Source organism: Corythoichthys intestinalis, chromosome 21 (assembly GCF_030265065.1).
Source record: "Corythoichthys intestinalis isolate RoL2023-P3 chromosome 21, ASM3026506v1, whole genome shotgun sequence".
In the NCBI taxonomy this organism is placed as follows: Eukaryota; Metazoa; Chordata; class Actinopteri; order Syngnathiformes; family Syngnathidae; genus Corythoichthys; species Corythoichthys intestinalis.
In genome coordinates this window covers 33,343,531-33,366,482 of record NC_080415.1, presented here as the reverse complement: position 1 = coordinate 33,366,482, position 22,952 = coordinate 33,343,531, and the positions used below count along the sequence as shown (strand labels likewise).

The 22,952-nt window shown below is 38.0% G+C and overlaps 2 protein-coding genes across 4 annotated transcripts in view; one reads left to right on the top strand and one right to left on the bottom strand.

The window, feature by feature from the left end:
- Positions 1-22,952, top strand: part of nrg3b (neuregulin 3b) — a 652,113-nt gene that overhangs the window by 409,125 nt on the left and 220,036 nt on the right. For all 3 annotated transcript variants that reach the window (XM_057825278.1, XM_057825276.1, XM_057825277.1), the window contains one exon: positions 6,974-7,109. In XM_057825278.1, coding sequence (XP_057681261.1) covers positions 6,974-7,109 — 136 coding nt within the window. The remainder of the gene's footprint in view (positions 1-6,973; positions 7,110-22,952) is intronic.
- Positions 20,910-22,604, bottom strand: LOC130909150 (FAS-associated death domain protein-like). Its single transcript, XM_057825279.1, has 2 exons — positions 22,474-22,604; positions 20,910-21,823 (listed from the first exon to the last, which is right to left on the bottom strand). The coding sequence occupies exons 1-2, from the start codon at positions 22,481-22,483 to the stop codon at positions 21,549-21,551; spliced, it is 285 nt and encodes a 94-aa protein (XP_057681262.1). The 5' UTR covers positions 22,484-22,604; the 3' UTR covers positions 20,910-21,548.

Here is a 22,952-nt window from a genome sequence, read left to right as displayed (position 1 = left end):
TTTTTTGCTTCGACGCTCACGCTGCTGAGAAGAGCCTCTCACTTACACAATGAATGAGTTGCCACAGCACACTTCAGACTGTGTACCAAGCTTAACGATGATGAACACATTTTTGCCTTTGATCGTGGAGCTACCGAGGCGTCTCTGGCTAGATCAAAGTTACAAACCTGTCAATCATTGTTAACTTACGTACCAAACGGCAGCTGCACTGGTGACCAAGAAAAGCAGTTTGGTTACACTGCTTTGCAGGAGGGAGGTTGATAGGCTGTACGAGCATGAAGCAGAAATACTAGGGGTGCACGATATCCATTTTTTGAAACCGATATCGATAACCTCCTGCTCCTCAAAGCCGATACTCATATCGATAACCGATAATAAATAGATAATTTTTAAAATGTATAACCTGAGTTTTTAAACACCTGGAGGTTTAAAAACAACAACAACAACTAGTGGTGGATTCAACATAGATTTGCCTTTGATCTCACCAGATTTTTCATAATGACATGAACAAAACAGTGCGTTTCACTTCTGCACTGCCCGACAGCCAGCTAAGAATGAATGCACTTCCGTAAACCACAAGGCTTGGTGTTTTCTTGCTTTTACAGGAAGACACTTGTCTTAATTTGTGAAAGTACAACAGAAAAATACACATATTCAATACTCAATATACAACAAACTGCAAAATACACTTATATACACAACTATTATATGTATAGCATAGCACACTAGCTTGAGCTACTAAAGCATTGGCTGGCTTCTATAACACAACTCATGAAGTTCTGTACATATGACCCTTCAACACAGAAGTAAACATATATTGCACATCCATATATTATAGTAAACATAAAATACTTACATATATTTCCGAGGCGGAAACGTAACAGAAAGCATTCACGACTGTCAATGCTACCGCTAGACACCGCAATGTGTAAGTGATTGAACCAAAGTACTGTAACAAAAATAGATGCAGTGAATTATTCTGACCAGCAGGTGGGAGCAATACCCCGCAAATGGTCAACTGATTTCCCATACTAGTGTGTAAACTGTAAAGCCAGAACAGTACATATTATCGGTCCTATTATAAATGTTATTGGAATTATCGAAATGACGTCATAATTCCTATTATCGGACCGATAATTATCGTTCACCAGTAAAAATACATAAATATATTTCTTTCATTTTAAAACCGATCCTTTTCGATCCTCTGAAAAATGGAGCGGTCGGCCCGATACCTGATCATGTGATCGGATCGGGACATCTCTTATGAATACAATATGGTCACAGTGAGTCAATCAAAGTTTTCCCAAACAGAGCCATTCACGTCCGGTAAAAATTCTTCCAGTTCTAATTTCGCAATTTATATCGCAACCCCCTCAAAAATCGCAATGCCCTGCATCCATCTATCGCCATCAACGGCAGTAAATGAGGACTCAACGCAACCAGGATCTTGAGTCAAATACTGGGAAAATGTGATTCCACTTGTCCTTAATGTGATTTGGATGAGCTTTCCCAAAGTGCAATTTAAAAAAATAATAATAATAAATAAAGATTCTAATATGATTATAAGCTAAGCCTGGGTGATAAAATAATAACGATGTTTTTCGTCATATCTCGTGAGGAAAAGCGGCATGGGAAATGAATGAATATTTTAGTCGAACAGAAATAATAAAAAGCTCCATTAAAGTCGATAAACTGTAATTACACCACCCGAACACCGGAGAGAAGGGGGGCGCTGATGCAGCTTGAATACTATTATCTTGTTGACATTTTCAGACACCTTAAGACTTGGTGCACAAAAGGCTTGAACATGTTGCAGAGTGTAAATTCAAATTAGTTTGTCGATTCATAGTTATGTAATTTTTGGGAGATTGCACGTCTACCTCAGATTTTGTGCAATGCTCTGCATTTTGTTAATTTTGTGCAAAGTTCCTCATATGTGTCAAATGCTGTGCAGTAGTTTGTCACCATGAATCTCTGTTCTGAACAGTGTTGTCAGTAACGCGTTACTAAGTAACGTCAGTTATTTGTTAGTTTCAGGGCTCCGGAGTGGCTAAGCTAGCATTAGTCAGTGGTGGTTGAAATCAACTCCATCGACTAATTAAACCCCTGCTAACTCGAAGATTGAAAATGTGAAAAATTCTGATCTTCCCCTTTAAATTCAATTATCGGAAAGTCAATTACATTACATAAATACAGAAAATTTGATAAAAAGTAACCGATTAAGTAACTTGGTTACTTTGATAATCAAGTAATAAGTAAAGTAACTAGGTTACATTTTGAGGCGTAATTAGTAATTAAATTGTTTAACTAATTCGTAAACTGTCACTCTGGGGCAGAAATCAGACTTCAAATTTGAAACGAAAAAGATGTGATAATTATCGACATCGACTGATGAGAAATTTTTTATCATGATAACTGTCATGGTTTGAGATGGTTATGTGCCCTAGTGTGTCCATGTGATTACCCATTGAGTTCACCTGTTGTGCCTGCTCGTTGTGTATCGACCAATCCGCTGCCTCTTGTATCACCCAGCTGTGCTTCATTGTCTCGTTACCCCATAAGTTCCCCTATGTGTTGTCTGTTCTTGTTGCGTCATTGTCTGTTTGTACATCCAAGCCCTCCTGTTCAGATTCCTCTACCAAGTAAGTTTAGGCAGCTGTTGTTTGATCCCCTGGTCTTTTGCTTGAACTTAATATTTTTGTTAACTAATATTAAAGCATTTTTGAGTTCTCCGACACCCTGCCTTGACTTGCTTTTTGTTTTCCCTCAATTTGGGTCCTCCTTGCCCCCACGTCTTGACAATAACAATTTTTAGCACGTCGCCCAGGCCCATTATGAGCTTGGGGGACATTTGGAGGGAATCGTATTTCCCACAATGTCAAAAATTAGGCACTTTCGCGTCTAGCTTTGCTCATATGTTCACCTTAAAATTTCATGACTAAGCTCCTAATTGTACTATAATTGGAATGTATTGACGTCAATCACCATCAAAGTGAACTTGGGTCCAAAATTTGAATAGATTTTTCGGTTCTCCTTATTATGGTTTTGCTGACATTTACAAAACTACGAATGTATTGAGATGCTATAATGCGATTATGAATTTTTCTCCTTTGGAAAGTTTTTGTCAATAATGCAATGTTGTTTTTGGCAGCCCTTTTAATTTTTCAGTGTTCATTTTTGGACGAAAATGTCGTATTTTAGTCATTTCAAAATGTGTTCGTCTTCTAGTTTGTCGACAAAATCTCATACAAAATGTTTTCTTTAGTCAACAGTTACTCAAGTTTTCGTCTGTAAAATTCAAAAGTTCGTCCAAAATTTAAGGTTTCCAACAATTATGTATGAACATAGACGAGCAAATATTGTAGTTTGTCTGCAAGGACAATGCCAACATTGTGATGATAATACACACTCAGCTGGAAAAAGCAGTACATCTGATCATTAAACCCACTTGGAAGCCATGAAAAATGTTGTAATAAATAAAAAACAATAAAAATAATGGTCCATAATACCAATTCTACAATAAGAAGCACAATAGTTTGAAAAAAAAAAAAATGGAAGCAAAAAAGCGTGTGTTTAATTTACTCCAAATGTAAACATTGGTTTCATGTGTGACGTGAGGACAAAGTTTGTCGCAGTCAGTGACGTTTCCAGTTAAATCTTCGATTATCAGTGTCCACATGATGACGCCAAAAACGCAGAATTTGCACTTCACTTTCCCTGTCGTTCTTAAGAACCCTGGTTTAAATGTGCTGATTGGCCAAACCGTAGAAAAATATCTTTTTGCCAAATACCTTGCTATGTGTGGACACTGCCTTAGTCTAGCCAAAAGTTGAATGAAATCAGTATTTTCCAGTAATTGCTAATTTACCCCCCACCCCAAAAAAAAAAAAAAAAACAGCTAAAGTGGGCTAATGGCTAAACGCCATTTCACCAACTGGCTCTCCTCCAGACTTGTACTGACTAGAAAAGCCAAGTGGCTCTGCTTTAGACTGACCGGTTCTGAAGCTAATGCTAACGCAAATGCTACACTAATCCTGCAAGTTATATTTACCATCTGATAACTCTGACCAGATCTGTAAAGGCCAAATAAGCGTTGCATATTTTCTCGCCAAGATAAAACAAATCTTACCATGTTTCCAAACAAGCAAGATGGAGCACAACCCAGCTTTATACATCTTAAACTCCAGTGAGGACTGTGAGGGAGAGGTGCAGCACATCTCACATGAGTGACACGACTCAAACACTGCTACAATGCAAGCTGACGTACTTGACATACAATATGAAAATGTCACGTATTTGTCTCGTCAGTCGAAAACTGGCATTAGTCTCCCTAGCCACGTTTTTAGCTAATCATCGTGACGTCATGAAAAAAATTGTTCAATATTTTCGTTGGCGTTATTGGTCCTGAAAACAACACTGCAATGATGGCAATATTAGAAGTTTTGCGTTAGTTTTTTTTTTTTGCTCATTTCGCTGTTAGAAAATTAGACAAAGCTCTAATTATGGTAGTGTATTGGCAGTGAATGAGTTAATGCGTTGGCACAGGGTGCCTTTCGTTTTATTAGGTGTTGCCAAACGCGGTCCTGTAATTTCTACTTTGTGAAAACCCGTCAACCAGATTGTGACGCGAAAACAGCAAAACGTGTGCAAGCAAGTTAAGCTGCCAGACACATTGACAAGTAGGATCACACCATCCGCACTTCATCCTTTTGTCTTTTAAAGACCTTGTTGATTTGTTTTGGAGGCTTTTAGGAGAACCGGCGCTCATCACCCAACTTGTTTTAGTAGCGCTCACTTCTTTAGCCTGAGAGCTTTAGCAACAAATCTCTCGCTTTGTCCGAGAAACTAAAGAAAGGTCGGAGATAATTTGCAAGAAAAAAAATAAAGCTTGTGTTTATTTTCATTCATGTACAACACTGCTTCTACTCAACTTATTCACTACAATACTTTTTAATTTCATTTTAATTCATTTAAACTGAGATGGCTGGCTTTGATCATGTTTCACTGCAATTAACTCATTCACTCCCAGCCACTTTCACCGGTGCAACCCCTTTCGCTCCTGGCTGTTTTACTGGATTTTGACAGATTTTGCGAGGCCCACAGAAAATTCTGTTCTATTGCTATATAAACATGGAACCCACCAAAAGATTACTCTTCTTTCAGCAGGGAAAGTTTTTCCATTCTTTAGAAATCAGCATTAGAAAATAGCTTAATCTGAGCAATTTTCCAATTTCTGAGGAAAAAAACAGAAATTGAGCTTTTTGTAAAAGCATAATTTCAAACATAACTTTGACTTTAACACAGGTATTTTTTGCTTTTGTGACATCCTAAACATCTGAATGTTTCCCCTTTACAAAATAACATAAACAAGACAAATAGCTATTGATAGCAAACTTAAAATTTATTTACACTAGGACTGTCAAAGGATTAAAATTTTCAATCGAGTTAATTACAGCTTAGTTTTAATTAATCGCAATTCAAACCATCTATAAAATATGCCATATTTTTCTATAAATTATTGTTGGAATGGAAAGATAAGACACAAGATGGATATATATATATATATATATATATTCAACATGTGGTACATAAGGACTGTTTTTGGTTATTATAACAATAAATCAACAAGATGGTATTAACATTCTGTTAAAGCGATCCATGGATAGAAAGACTTGTAGTTCTTAAAAGATAAATGTTAGTACAAGTTATAGAAATTTTATATTAAAACCCCTCTTAATGTTTTCGTTTTAATAACATTTGTAAATTTTTCAATCAAAAAATAAACTAGTAGCCCACCATTGTTGATGTCAATAATTACTTACACAATGCTCATTTGTGCTGAAGCCTATAAAATCAGTCGCAGCCAAGCGCCAGCAGAGGGCAGCAAAACTCCACTAAACACAATTAACAAGTGGGCATTTCACGGTACTGCCTTTTAAATCTGTCTGAGCGGGGCATGTGCGTTAATTGCGTCAAATATTTGAACGTGATTAATTTAAAAAATTAATAACCGCCCGTTAACGCGATAATTTTTGACAGCCCTAATTTACACATAACTAAACTATTGAACTGAGAGATGACGCTGTTGTGGCTGCGACAGCCGGGGTAAACTTTTCCCTCATCGCTGCATGTCTCATCAAGATGGATTTTTTTGAGTCTTTTGTGATGACCACTGCCTCGTGACACAGTTCACCTGGGGACCTTGTGTGGGGCATGTTGTGTTCCTGGAGGGGGAACCGGTTTGGCCATACGCGTTTCCGGCTGAGTTGCGGGACACTGTAGGATGCGGGGGACACGAGCGGCCGAGCACGGCGGCGCAGGCTTTAATCGACGAGCAACACGGACTGGCGTCCTGGACGTCCATTCAGTCGTCTTCCGCCAGCGCCCTGGCCGTTCATTCCGTTGAATCGGGTTGCGGGTCTGACCAAATGCGCTACTGCCCTCCAGTGGCCAGTTTTATTACTTAAAATGGATTTTCAGCATTGTGCTTTGGAGCCAAGTTGTATCAGAACCTAGAGATGTCTCTTGTGGGAAAAAAATGTAAAAGATGTATAAATACGTCTTTGGGACACTGAAACTATTAAAAATAGAACCTATTAATACGTTTTTGGGAGCAAATGAGTTAATAGCTATAGATGGCCAACTCATTTGGACTAGGAACAGTGAACGCAACTCAACTTGCAATAAGCAAAAGTGTAACAAAATGTGTTTTTGGAGTGGATTTCCATTTATTTCAATGGAGAAAGATGATTTTAGATGCATGTTTTTGAATTACTAGCACAGTTCAAGACACCACTCACTGTCAAACAAATCTCAATTTGCGCGACGACAAACTGTGAAGTTGAATCTGTTCAGGAAAATGTTAGACCTCTCGTGTACGAATATTCCCTGAATCCGTATCCCGATGTTGGCGAGATTAAGACCTTCAATTTGATATTAAATTGTTAAATTCCTCTTTTTTTTTTCCCCTCAGCAATGGCTCCAACACAACCCAGCCTGCGGTCGGAGGTTTTCAAGCCTTGTGTGGAAGATAAGGACATGGCCTTTTGCCTCAACGAGGGCGAGTGCTCCATCATTGAAACCGTAGCCGGGGTCCATCGACACTGCAGGTGAGTGCCGGCTTCCTTCCCTTTGGCTGGAGCGAGCTGGCTGAAATCAAAGCGCTCGTACACGCGCCAACGGAAGACACTCAAAGTCCATAATCGCCTCAACCGCTAACTGAGGGATCAGAGATGCTTTGGCCGCATTAGCTCGCACTGAGTCGCTGATCCACGCAAACAAACAGTGGTTTTTGCTCTGAAACATTTCTGCACGTTCGCACAAATGAAGGGGGAGAGCATATCAAAGCGGTTGTAGCGGTGATGATAATCTTTTCGTTTTCACAATGTACTATGCTCATGTAATTGGGGCCAATTCACAGCTATAGATTTCAAATTTGAATTGCGAGTTCTGGCGGTGATTATTCACCGTATGGGGCAGTTTTTACACTAGAAGACCTTTCGGACACAACTAAAACATTTGAACTTCGGCTAGGGTTGGTTAAGCCCCGTGTTGTATACGTGAAAGCCTGTGGCGGACTTGGCAATTTTGGGGCGTAAGGCGAACATATCAAGGGGGCCTCTTCAAGGCCGGCCCAGCCTATACACAGACGATGCAGCTGCTTAGGGCCCCTGACCACTAGGGGGCCCCCAATCTGGTAACCTCATTTTATACCTTGTTAATAGAGCATCGTGAATAATGTGGCGCGCATTGCCGTTTATCCATGCAAACGTCCATTTTCTTGTCATTACATGTCATTTGGGGTGAGAAGTTTGAAGTATGCAGTGCGACAAAATATGGACGTATGGATTGGATTGCATGTATGGGTTTCACAGTACACTGTGACGAAATGGTTGGCCAAAAATATGGGCCCCTTGGCATTATTTTGCTTAGGGCCCCAAAATGGCCTGGGCCGGCCCTGGGCCTCTTCATGGGTCAGGGGTTAAAAAGGTGAGAAGCGTGTGGAGGAAATATGTTCTGGTACACTAAGGCTGTCCTAAACGACAAATTTTCATCTGATTAGTCAGCCGACTAGTTTTACGATTAATCGACTAATAATTTTCTTTTCTTTTTTTTTCTAATTTAGCAATGACATTTTTGTGGACGATTAGTAATTCACAAAATTATTTTGGAACACTTAAATTCTTAAAGTACAAATAATCATGTAAATAACAATAATTAATCACAAATAAAACAATGAGGTTAAACGCTGATAGCATTTACTAGTGCAAAAGAATAGAAAGTAAACCGATTCAGAACACTGACTTTGCCTTTCCAACATTATTCAAAACAATTCTTTAAAAACATTCTTGCAATATTATAGTATACTACTATATATAATAGTAGTATAATAATTATAATATTCATTGCCAATCATATTTGTCATGAAGAGTCATTTGAAAGCTATTCTTAGTGTAGAATCTGTATTATGTAGTATTTACTCAACATATTATAATATTAATTCTGAAGTATGTGGGATTAACTCCAGAAATCATTATTTATATGACGAACATGACATGCTTTTGCTGTTAACCAGCTGTTGAGTGTTATTGAATGACTGATTGGAACTGTACTACATTGTTTCGCCACAGGGTGTGCTGTCGTGTATTTTATGTTCGGTGTGAAGAAGAAAGTTAAGAGGCATTAGAGGCCTGTTCTCAACTTCTCCCTCACTGCACTTTGGCTCTCATGGAGAGCACGTTCGCACATGTGTTCGAAATAAACGATAGCCGACATGCAAAGTAGCAAGTGAGCTGTAAAAATAGCGAGCTTAGTGGCTTGAAAACCGCGGGAGAGCTAAGTGAAGCTAACGAAAGCTAAGCAGGGCTAAGCGATGCTAGACGGCCCTAAATGAAGCTAAGCGACTGATACTCTGTCCGTCGTCATAATGCAGTCCATTGTAGTGCGTGTGTGGGGGGGGGGGGAGATAATATTAATGCAGCATTCAAATGGATTTCTTTTTTTTTATTTGTTTGGTATGCTGACATAATTATACATGACGAATAGTTAGGAGTGCTGCTGGCTCCTGTGGCCCAAGCCGTTGCTCGTTGGGGCAAGGGCAGCTGGTTGGGGGCCTAAGGCGATCATCCTTCGCCTGAATAGTAGATCCGCCTGTGGTGAAAGGTAGCGAATGAGCCACGTCAGTTCTGCTAAGGGTGTGTGTTAAATTTGTAAATTCTTTTCTTATAGCAAAGAAAAGAAACCATGAGATTTTTGTTCCGTCATAGTATCCGTTGAGACCACATTTTGACCTTTTGTCTTAGTTTTTACTCTGTCATGATTCCCGGAAGTCTTGGTCTTTACTCGATTCCAAAAATGTCTTGGTCTAAGCTTCTTTCACTCTGTTTTAATTCTCAGGATTTATGAAAGTCTTAAGCCTAATTTATGCTTCTGCGTTCCGGTGACGGATTGGCGACGGCGTAGACCCTACGTCGTCAATGAAGATTCGAAGTTCTGCGTCAAGGGAACGTGTTGCTCTGTAATTTACCGCCAAGCCACTAGAGGGGTGTTGCGTTGTCTTTGTGTGGTTCTGGGGGTATCTTGTCAGATTCCTTGAGTTTTCTTCGGTTAGACAACAATAACAAGAGATGGAACGCTTGAATGTGGATCTTCAGCTTATCAACATTGAACAACATATGTTGATCATACAAATGTTGACGCTGAAGACAGTTGCGAAGGTGGTCTGTCCGACTGTTGATGCCGCATAGAGGCTGGCAGTCACATTACGAATTCTAGCCTTGGCTTTTTTTGCCGTGTCCTACAACCAGCCAGTGGGAAGCCATAGCATATTTCTGGCGGCTATGGAATTTCCCAAACTGCGGTGGAAGCCTTGATGGTAAACACATTATCATAAAAGCACCGAGGCACTCTCAATCAGTGATGATGTATCAAGTGTGTAAACTGTCTGTTGAACAAAACATCAAAACTTTTGACACCAAACCTGTGATTAATTTTTCATATACTTGAAGTGTAAATGTAAATAAGTCACAGACTCACAGCAAACATATGTACAAAATAAATGGGAAATTGCACCAACCAAAAATACGGCATAAAATGATCAAAAGCTGGCAGTTTTTGGCCAGCTAAGTCATGGCTTTGTGTGGCCATTCGCTTCCAAACACACACATACTTGACTCAGAGGTTCTTCCTTTTTTTCATGCATTTGTTGACCTCTAGCCCTGTATTTTCAGCAATCTCGTTCCACGAATTGCTTGCCATTTGGCAATCTTTATAAAGCCTTGACAAAACATTGTACAGGTGGTCATACTTGCAGACCTCTTCGATGATCCTCTCGTCGGCTTGGTCTATTTTTGAGTGTAGCGCAAGAATATTTTGTAAATAGTGGTAAATTCGCGCTGAACTGGAAACAACAGTCTGAGCGGACCAATCACGGTCCATTTGCGTCACGTCACCACGCGATGAAATGATGCCTAGTCAGGATTTTGTAGAGGTGCACGTCAGGCTGCGGCGTAGGGTCATAAATCGGTTCTGCCTTGACAGCGTAGCTCCACCGCAGAAGCATAAATAAGCCTTTAGTCTTGGCTTGTCTCGATCATGCCTTGATTCCCAAAAGCCTTGGTCTACGTGAATTCTAGTCTGGATAGGGTGATCTTGAATGCAACACTATTGATTAGGGGTGTGACAAAATATCGAAATGTTGATATATCGTGATACTTTGTGAGGCAAGGCAAATTTATTTATATAGCACAATTCAACACAAGGCAATTCAAAGTGGTTTACATCACATGAAGATCATACAAATCACATTAAAATCAATTCAAACAAGACAATCGAAATAGGAAATAAAGTTATGCATAAAAATCGCATTTAATCACGAATAGAATTTTTAAAAAAAATAAATAAAACAAATACTACTACTTCTACTGCTAATAATTGAAATCAGCAATGGAGATAAGCACAAGAGGAATAGAAAGCAAGTAGATTGAAATATATAGACAGTTTTGGATATGCAGTGCTAAACAAAAGCGTTTTTTGCCCTGATTTAAAAAAAGCTAATAGTTTGAGCATACTTCAGACCTTCAGGTAACTTGTTCCAGAGGTGAGGAGCATAATAACTAAATGCTGCCTTACCCTGCTTTGTTCTTGTTCTTGGAACATACAGGAGACCGGATCCAGATGACCTTGGGGGTCTAGATGTTTCTTCGGAATCTAACAAATCAAGCATGTATTTTGGTCCAAGGCCATTAAGTGTTTTGTAGACGAGCAGTAGTATTTTATAGTCTATCCTTTGACTCGCTGGAAGCCAGTGTAACGATTTCAAAACCGGTGTAATGTGGTCCAGTTTCCTTGTATTTGTGAGGACTCTGGCTGCAGCATTCTGTACGAGCTGCAGCTTCCTGACTGATTTTTTTTATCAAGACCTGTAAATATTTTGTTTGTTGCAATAGTCCAATCTGCTAAAAATGAATGAATGCATGCATAAGTTTTTCCATCGCTTGTTGAGTCAGAAGCCTCTTAATTCTGGCTACATTTTTTAGGTGGTAATAAGCAGATTTAGTGACTGACTTTCGATGGCTATCAAATTTTAGGTCTGAGTCAATAATTACGCCAATATTTCTGACTTGATTTGAAGCTGTAAGTGACATTGTGGTAAGATGCCTGCTTATCTTTGACCTTTCCTTTTTTTGGCCCAAAAATGACCACTTCTGTCTTTCCCACATTTAACAGGGGAATATTCTGGCACATCTATTCATTGGTTTGATGAATGCATTTACTCAGGGAGACTAAGGGACTATAATCGTGGGGACACAGAAATGTAGAGTTGTGTGTCATCTGCATAGGTGTGATAGAAGATGTCATACTGTTCCATAATATGAGCTAAGGGAAGCATATAGATGTTAAATAAGAGTGGTCCAAGAATTGACCCTTGAGGGACTCCACACGTGAATTTGGTTTGTTCTGACTATCATGTAAATAAGATGTGAACCACTGAAGAACAGGTTCCGGCTCCCGAATCAGCCTAATTCACAAGATAGTTGTAGATATCAGGGTAGCAGATGTCAGGCAGAGAGGGCGAAGACAGCGGGTCGAAAAATATCGATTTAGGCATCAAATATGGATCTGGCGAATGGATAGACTGAAGCTTTCCACATAACGCCTTTTATGCAACGCATCCAATGAGTTTACAGCGTCTGAAAGCACCGTGGCTTCCATGAATTGCACTATAAATTGCACGACAAATTGAAACCACTGAGAATACGGATAAACACTGACGGACAATATGGCGGCCGGATACAGCGACACGTCATTCTGTGACGTTGGTGAGTAGGGTCTGTAATTAAAACAACAGGTTCAGGTTGTCAAAAAAGTTTTGCCACATTTTTAATGACAAAATCCAGTTTTCATCCAGGCAGACGGAATCCAATGAACCCCTATCTTTTATTCAGTATTTTCAACAGTACGGCGAGAGGTAAATCCACTAATTATACACCCTAAGGATTTAATGCCGTCTTTTAGCAAGATGGATTACACTGAATAAACACACCCAACCAGCAGGGTCAGCAGTTGTCAAAAATGCTCAACGGATTGAAAGTGTTTTAGCCGCTGAAGGAAGTATATGAAGGACTAATAGCCTAAATTAACTCCTGTCATTCTTGTCTGGACAAGTTGAACCTTTTGATTTTTATTGCGTGAAATAGACAAGTTCAATTTAATCCATATACGGATGCGAGCGGTTGCTTTGGCCCACGCACGTCTCCTCTCTTCTCTTCTCTGCTTGTGAACTCCCCCTCGCGGCCCAATTCTTCTTTTTTCATTACGCAAACACGTCTTTAAAAATGCATCGCTTGAAAAATGCATGATGAGAAATTTAAGGAGGCAAGAAATGTGCTGAACAGTGGAAGGGTTGGATAAATTCACAGAGCACAACCTTGGGGAATCAAAGTAGAATGAAGAGGATACTGTAAATGGAAAATTGGATCAGTTCAACAAACTGAGAAGTTAATGAAACATGATAAATAGCAGAGTGGTTGCTTGTCCAAAATGGAGGTAGTCCATTCTTGCTCTCAGTTGCTCAATTTGTGGATGGTGACGATCAATGTCAGCCGAAAAGATATTGCTGCCTTAATTTTATGACGACGGTGCAAGAAATTCAGTGGGGCAAATAAGTATTTAGTCAACCACCAATTGTGCAAGTTCTCCTACTTGAAAGGATTAGAGAGGCCTGTAATTGTCAACATGGGTAAACCTCGACCATGAGAGACAGAATGTGGAAAAAAAAAAACCAGAAAATCACATTGTTTGATTTTTAAAGAATTTATTTCCAAATTAGAGTGGAAAATAAGTATTTTGTCACCTAAAAACAAGCAAGATTTCTGGCTGTCAAACTTCTAACGAAGTTTAACGAGGTCTAACGAGGCTGCACTCGTTACCTGTATTAATGGCGCCTACTCATTATCGGTGTAAAAGACACCTGTCCACAATCTCAGTCAGTCACACTCTGAATTGCATCCGAAGAACACCATACCCACTGTGAAGCATGGGGGTGGAAACATCATGCTTTGGGGCTGTTTTTCTGCAAAGGGACCAGGACGACTGATCTGTGTAAAGGAAAGAATGAATAGGGCCATGTATCGAGATATTGTGAGTGAAAATCTCCTTCCATCAGCAAGGGCATTGAAGATGAGACGTGGCTAGGTCTTTCAGCATGACAATGATCCCAAACACACAGCCAGGACAACAAAGGAGTGGCTTCGTAAAAAGCATTTCAAGGTCCTGGAGTGGCCTAGCCAGTCTCCAGAGCTCAACCCTATAAAAAAATCTGTGGAGGGAGTTGAAAGTCCGTGTTGCCCAACGACAGCCCCAAAACATCACTGATCTGGAGTAGATCTGCATGGAGGAATGGGCCAAAATACCAGCATCAGTGTGTGAAAAGCTTGTGAAGAGTTACAAAAAATGTTTGGCCTCCGTTATTGCCAACAAAGGGTACATAACAAAGTACCCTTTTGCAAATAAATTCTTTAAAAATCAAACAATGTCATTTTCTGGGTTTTTCTTTTTCCCCACATTGTCTCTCATGGTTGAGGTTTACCCATGTTGACAATTACAGGCCTCTAACATTTTCAAGAGGGAGAACTTGCACAATTAGTGGTTGACTGAATACTTATTTGCCCCACTGTATATCCTTTTTCACGCGTCACATGTGATCGATTGGAAGCTAATCAGGGCGCCCGCTGTCATAATTGATACCATTATGCATTTTTCACTTTTTGATTGCCACCTCTGCGTGTCGCTTATATTTAAACGCTCACCCCGGGCCAGATTATTTAGTAAGACTCTTTCTATTGGCATATTGGACAGCAAATGTCAATGCTGTCATGTTTTGATGGATGTGTGTTGTTATTCAATTTACCTATGGAGCAGACGATAATGATGATGGACTGTATTGACAGAAATAGACGTTCGATCCATTTTGACTGGATTGTGCAATTTGACTCAAGATAATTAAGTGATTGTCATCACATGGTAATCAGCAAGACAATTGGGAAATTGTCAATGACACTGAGCCCATATGAGCGGCAGGGGTGGAGCTTTGGCGGGGGTGCAGAGGCCCGGTTTGCGGGCGTCAAGGGGGCGTGGTTGGGTGAAAGGTTTTAAGTTTAATTTGTTAGTGGCTCATAATTATTGTTCATATTCAATGTTAGGCGGAAACCCCCCAATTTGGCCAACTTTCAAAATTGTCCGATATGCATGTGCAATACATCATTGAAAAACTTAAAATCTCAATTTTCTGGGGGAAGAAAATTTTTCAACGGGAGGGCAGTTTAAAAAAAAAAAAATACAGCGAAAATACTGGAGGTGAGCGCACGCGAGAGCAGAATTAAAGACGCCACGACTTTCGATCCAAAAACTCCATGTAGCATGTATCACTGAGTCTCAAAAAACAGCTGTGAATGGCCACAGCTGGATTTTGGGGGGATTTTATGGGTGAGACATGTTAATATAACAACCTTATAGTCCGAAAATTTCGGTATGTACAGTGGGGCAAATCAAGTATTTAGTCAACCACCAAATGTGCAAGTTCTCCTACTTGAAAAGATTAGAGAGGCCTGTAATTGTCAACATGGGTAAACCTCAACCATGAGAGACAGAATGTGGAAAAAAAAAAACTGAAAATCACATTGCTTGATTTTTAAGGAATTTATTTCCAAATTAGAGTGGAAAATAAGAGAGAGTAGGAATATCCAGTTATCTTCACTCAGGAATGTGGGCGTTGATTTATGATGATTTATGACCCTACCTTTGACCTTTGATTGACAGGTTGACCTTTTGACCTTTGATTGATGGGTTGACCTTTGACCCCCACCTGTCACCCCCCTCAATTAAGGGATTACCCGATGTTGCCCTTTGACCCGCACCTGTTGGTAAACAAGGGGGGTTATGGGAAAGTGTGGGTGAGAAGGGATGTGTGTCCAGGCATGTCCGGATGTCTGGTGAAAGCGATGTGCCCTTTGACCCGTGCCTGTTGGGAAACAAGGAGGGGTTATGGGAAAGTGTGGGTGAGAAGGGGGAACGTGTCCAGGCATGTCCAGGCATGTCTGAACAAAACCCCTAAGAACCATGGGATTTGGGTGGGTGTGGTCTGCGTGTAGGCTAGTTTTGTAGCATTGCTAAGTGAGCATTTTTGGAAAGCCTACCTTAACTTGCGGCGAATCTTTCACCTTCTGGATGAAGTCTCCTCTGTCAGGTTTGTAGTTCTATAATAAGTTTTAAAAAGTCTTGCATGAGTTCATTTTCAAGCATTTGTGAAACCCGTTTTTATATCCAAGTAACTTCTTTCCATTTACTCCAAAGTAGAGCATCTTTCAAGTATGAAGTTTGCTTGAACATTTCACCACAGATACTGCAGGCAGAGCATCGACTTCAGCCCTAGTCAGCTTTTTGCTGCAACTATAGGTTGGTACTCATATATACATTTAGGCAAATAATTATGTATTTCAACCGGGTTTAATTCATTCTATTTCACAAAGTTAGCATGCTCTTTATACTTAAAAGTATTCAAATAAGAGTTAGTGACATACCAGTTATGTTGCTGAAGAGTCTTTTCTCCCCAACTTCTTCCTTGCGATCCCGCAGGCCGACTGATTCGAAACATGTCTCAATACTCGACGCGAAACTCCGCCCTCTTCGATAGCTCCCGCCTACGGCGCAATGAAGCGTAGTGTTCTGGTTATTGTGCAGTAGACCTAACATACAGTTTCAGAGATTTGCGCTGGTGAATGGTCCCGAAGTTTAGGTTTGAGTTTTCTTAACAGACTGTAATATATTTGATATAAATAAATACCAAATGCTCCAAAATACTGTAAATAGTGTTCTTATTCTTCAATCTGTTAATATAAACATCTATGATGTGAAAGATGTTATAGAATGTATAAGGTAATAACGTGTAGAACATGAAAAGCATAACATAAAATGCTGAATATGAAAGAGTACTGCATCTGAAGTGTTAGGTAGATATTATGTCAATGTTTATAGTGGTAATTCTTGGGGTTTGGGGATTTACTTCCAACTACAAAACACATTGTCTCTAAACTCTGTATATTTAGACATTTATGGGAATGTAACTTTTTCGTTGTTAGTAAGTTTATAAAGAGATTAGTGAGCGAGATGACTAAAGTTATACACTACATGAGATACTAATTCATTTACTTTTGGGGAGAAGTCATTTGTAACTGTAACTCATTACTTTTTAAAAGTAAAATTAAAAACACTGGTTACAAGTTAACTTTTGTGTTTAAGAACGGCAACTGCCGTCTTACTATTAAAATGAGCAAACATTAGTACGATTTGCATCTCAGTTTCATGACAAACGTATTAGTTGGAGAGTGTTCCATTTAAAAGACCCCCAACTATGACAAAAACAAATGGAAACTAACATCCACTTAGAAACTAAAATGACATGACATAAAATGTTGAATATAAAAGAATGCTGCATCTGAAGCGCTGTATAAACAGCCTCTGTTAATACTTGTAATTCAGGGGATTTGGATGACTTACTTTAAAACGCATTGTTTATAAACTGTATGCATATTTAAACATTTATGGTAATGTAATTATTTTATTGTTAGTATGTTTTTAAAGAGTTTAGTAAGTGAGATGAATAAGTTTATACACACCATGACTTACCAGCTCATTTACTTTTTTGGCAGAAGTAATTTGTAACTGTAACTCTTTACTTTTTAAAGTACGATGAACAACAGTGGTTACAAGTTAACGTTTGTGTTTAAGAACGACAACTACCGTCTTACTATTAAGATGAGCAAACATTAGGATGATGTACAACTCAGTTTCATAGCAAACGTATTAGTTCAAGAGTGTTCCACTTAAAAGACCCCTACCATGACAAAAACAAATGGAAACTAATATTCACTTAGAAATCAAAATTACGTGACATAAAATGTTGAAAATTCAGGGGGTTTGGAAGACTTACTTTAAAACACACTGTCTCTAAACTCTGTACAGTATATTTAGACATTTATGGGAATGTAACTTTTTCGTTGTTAGTAAGTTTATAAAGAGATTAGTGAGCGAGATGACTAAAGTTATACACTACATGAGATACTAGTTCATTTACTTTTGGGGAGAAGTCATTTGTAACTGTAACTCAATACTTTTTAAAAGTAACATTAAAAAACTGGTTACAAGTTAACTTTTGTGTTTAAGAACAGCAACTGCCGTCTTACTATTAAAATGAGCAAACATTAGGACGATTTGCATCTCAGTTTCGTTAAAATTGTATTAGTGGTAGAGTGTTCTATTTAAAACATCAACTATCACACCAAAAAACAAAATATCGTCTTCTATGTTCAGGGGAGAAAAAAAAAAAAAAAAGAAGTAACTTTTAGATTTATAGGTCATTGAGATTACAACATCCGCATGTTACTAACATAGATTTCTTACAATATAAAAAAGTAGATGGATATAAGTTAAACAAACTTAATTTTGAATATTAATTGAGTACTTTAATATTATTATAAAAATTAGGGTGAGCTGATATGTTATCCCCACTCGTTCATATTTAAAAAGACTTTTTTTTTTTAAAGTCTAAAAGACTGTCTTTAAGGATAATGACAACGAACCCCTTGTTAGGGGATAGAGAGGAGCCACAAACGTGTTGACTTTTATGATGTTAGGCCTTCAAGAGGGGGGCACACACAGCCCCCAGATTGTTTTCTTAAACAGCCCTGTTTCCAGTTGAAGGCAAGGGTACACATAAACGTACATCAGTAATAACAGATTAAGGAATTACTTCAAAACGCAATGTTTATAAACTTTATGCTTTATTAAACATTTATGGTAATGTAATTATTTTATTGTTAGTATGTTTTTAAAGAGTTTAGTGAGCGAGATGAATAAATTATACAGTACATGAGTTACTAACTCATTTACTAGTCATTTGTAACTGTAACTCTTTTTTTTTTTTTTTAAAGTTAGATTAACAAAGCTGGTTACAAGTTAACTTTATGTGTTTAAGAACAACAACTGCCTTCTTACTATTAAAATGAGCAAACAATAGGTTGGTGTACAACTCAGTTTCATTACAAACGTATTGGTTCAAGAGTGTCCAATTTAAAAGACCCAGTACCATAACAAAAAACAAATAGGAACTAATGTTCACAAAATTACACAACATAGAATATTGAACATAAACAATGCTACATCTGAAGAGTTATATGTTAGTATATTTTTAAAGAATTTAGTAAGCGCAATGAATAAGTTTAAACAGTATCCAGACCAAATGGACAGCCAGCTGAGTTCTACTAGCCATCTCCACCCCACTGCTAGTACCTGCAAACACCTACAACGCGATAAAACATACATCTGAAAGTGTCAATTTCAACAAGGGGACAAGGAGAGGTTAAAGGTAGGGGCAAAAAAGCAGGCTTCAAAGCCCTAGACAGTTATGTATTTAAAAATATCTGCAATGATACGATTATCTCGTTATTTCAAAAGATTTCCTGAACATTACTTTAGTACAGTACGCATTTGTTTTGTGCATATATTCATTCATTTCCCATTACTTTAGTACAGTACGCATTTGTTTTGTGCATATATTCATTCCTTTCACATCCTGAAGAAATACAGAAATACTGATACAGTTGGTGTACCTTCTCTTACAAAACAAAATCATCTTGTAATTGCATAATAAGTGCTGTTTTGCAAACGTTTTCACTTAAAAAGTGCAACAAGCAACAACTACGGTACCTCGAAAAGCATACTGTACATATCTGAACAATGATGAGGGAATATGTTGGACCATTTTTAACCATCTGTCCTTTTGTATTCCAAAAGCTACCACTACGTACATACAGTACACTTATCTCATACCTGAGTCAATCCAAGTGAACTAAATAAATATTCAAAACAGTATATGTTGCGTTACCAAGTTTGATAAAAAAAACATTCAAATAAGAGTTAGGTAGTTACATACCGGCGTTGTCAATGGCCATACGTGTACACAATTTGAAGATGAGTCACCTTTCTCATTGGTACGATTTATTCAAAAATAATTCTAAAAACACTTTAGCCATAAAACTATTCATTTAACTTTCTGCTCATAATACAATTCAATGTAATTGAGGTGGCACTGTCATGACTGAATGTCTGACTGTCATGCATCATTGTGTAAGGTTTGCTTGTTCCTCCTCCTTCCTGTGTGGGGTTTACGACGGGTACTCAAGTTTCCTCCCACATTCCAAAAGCATGCATGTTAGGAGTATTTAACCCATCAAATTGGTCACATAATTTTTGGGGCTATCCGGAAATTAGTCTGGTAACCCTTCCATTTTGGAAGGATCTTTGTGTTTGAGGCATGCTCGTAAAGCCTCCTATTTTTACCCATTACATACTTTCCTGAAGACTTAAACATTGGCATTATTTTTTTTCTTCCTCAAAACCCCTGTTTTTTTTTTTTTAATAAGAGCAACTTTATGTATCTTTTAATAAATTATAATAAAATGTATCCACACCATTTAGCAGTCTAAATTTGTCTTTTGAAAACCTCAGCTGTACACTCGCTGATGTCAGGCTTGTACAGAGTATTGTTTTCTTACACGCACAATTTTTAAACCTGAATTACTTTTTTGCATGACCACAATAAGTAGGTAAACTGTACAGTTAATTGAATGATACATACTTTAAAAATGACCTGAAGAACCTTTATCAACATGGATTTTTCTTTAGAAACTCGGTAGCTAGGTTCCTGAAGGCATAAAAGATGTACTTTTCTCCAACAAAAGCTTTTGTTTTTTTAGTTCGAGTAATTACAGATATTTTTAATATGTCATAAAAACACGAAATACGACAATAAATACAACCAGGTCACTTTCGTGTTATGTAAGAATTTCAGTCCCAGTACTTGTATTTATTTATTTTTTTGTATGGTGTACATTTAAAGAGAATCACCTGAAAATATGTCTATTATACGGTAGCAGCTTTCTGTGATAATGTCATACCTGAAGTCAAATTATAGCCCAAATATTTCACGCCTGATATATTACATTGTTTCTTTTTTTTTTTTTTTTTTTTTATCTATTTAATTATTTCAATGATTAATTATTTTAAATTAGGTGGCTGAGTGGTTAGCACGTCTGCTTCACAGTTCTGAGATCAAGGGTACAATCTCAGAGCTCCGGCCATCCTGTGTGGAGTTTGCATGTTAGCCCCGTGCCTACGTGGGTTTTTCTCCGGGGACTCCGATTTCCCCCCACATTCCAAAAACACGCGTGGTAGGCTGATGGAACACTCTAAATTGTCCATAGGTATGAGTGTATACGTGAATGGTTGTACGGGTCATTGTGGCCTGCGATTGGCTGGCAACCGATTCAGGCTGTACGCCACCTACTGTCCGTAGTAAGCCAGGATAGGCTCCAGCATAACCGCGACCCTTGTGAGGATAAGCGGCATTGAAAAGGAATGAATGTATTTTTAATTATTTTCATGATTAATTATTTTATGAACTTATTTTAAATCATTAATTTTTATTTAAAAAATGTTTAATGACTCATTATTTTAATATTTTAAATGATCAATTAATTTGTATTTCTATTTATTTATTCTATGATTATTTCAATTATTTTAATGATTTGTTTTAATTATTTTAAAAATTATTTCTATTAAATTGTGATTTAAAATTTCATTTTCGGATTCCTTATTTCAGCAGGTGGAACGAGCTGTAAGGTCTGAGTTACGTCGACGTCTGTTTGCCAGAAGTGGGTAGGGTAGCCAAAAATTTTACTCAAGTAAAAGTAGCGGTACTTCAAAATATTATTACTCAAGTAAAAGTAGTCGTCCAAAAAAATAAATAAATAAAATATACTCAAGTACAAGTAAAAAAGAATTTTATTTACCGGGCAAATACTGTAAATAAATTGGTCTTTCCAACCATCTCAGATTGTGTTATGCGCACCTATATCTTAATACATATTCTAAATGACCACAAATCTGCTGCATTATATACATGGGTTAAATATTAATATGTCATTGGTTCTCTATTGAGGTATCATCCAGGCATCCTCCACTTTATCAGCTGTGAGATTTTGGTGGCATGCCCTGAGAGCCCTAACTAAGTCTTTAACGCAGACTTCGGATCCACGATTCTTGCGCCATTCCTTCAGCAGCTCTCTGGCAGTCTCGTCCAAATCGTTCGGATGTCTCGTTGAGACGGAATCCAGTTTAGTTTCGGTCAGACCCAGCTGTCGTCCTAATCTACGCCAGTTACGACCCAAGTTTTCAGCAATCACATTTGCGGCAATGTCCAGCTTGGCTAAAAGGGAATAGGAAGAGAAAAAGGGGAAAATACTTTATTCATTCAATTTGTGGTTTATAGTCCTGCGCGGCTTATTTCTGGATTTTTACAGGCCATTGAGCTGCAAGTGTTTTAGTGTAGTAGTATGTGGACACCACATTCCGAAAATTATGGTAATTTGTAGGTATTGAGATTGTCAATTCAACGTTTCTTTGGCATTTTTAATTCCATCAGTTACAAAATTGATCTAAACAGGCTTTTTATTTTTTCCCTAACGTATTCTTTTTTAACATAGTCAAACCTTTTTGGTTACTTTGCATTTTATCAATGTAATATTTAGTAATTTTTCATTTCATTTTGCATGTTCATTTCTAAAATTTTGCATTGATGTGTTAAAAATTTGTTTGTTTTACTTCTTTTTTTTCTCATTTGAAATAAATCTTTTTCTATTTTGTGTTTAGTCTTTATCAAAAAAGGGGGAAAAAATCTGTACAATGCAAAACAAATTACAGGTAGTCCCCCGGATTACGAACGAGAATTACCGCAGAAATCGGAATTAACCCTTTAGGTGCCCCTAAATACCCCCTAAACCTCAAAATAACTATCCCAAAACATGTATTATACGTCGTAATAATAAAATTAAAGAAAAATAAAATAGGATACTGTACCTGCCATCATTGTTGGGGGATGGTATAAAAAGGTACACTGACGGCTTGTTCACAAGTGGGGACACAAGAGTTCTTGATTCGCTGATGTTTACGGTAGTTTTTTCTTTTCAACCACAGACACACCATAGAACACGTTGACCTGCTAGTGAAGAAACAGGTAAGTCGATGTGACTTATGAATCTTATTTAGAGCTTGGTCGAGCTGCTTATGCTACACCATTGCTTGCTGCATCGCACTCTACATCCTTAGTAGAATACAGAAAACGAACTGATTGGGTGTGCGCTCACTAGAATTACATTTATAAATTTCACCATTTTAATTCAACTTGTAAACAAATTATTATTAGCCTTATAGTCCCAAGAATTGTACAACGACGACAGGAAAATCCAAACAACGCACGGAGAAAACAAAACTCACGCATCATGTTATTGAGAAAACAGCTCCACTTATTGGTGAAACAAATATTTGCAAGGAAACTT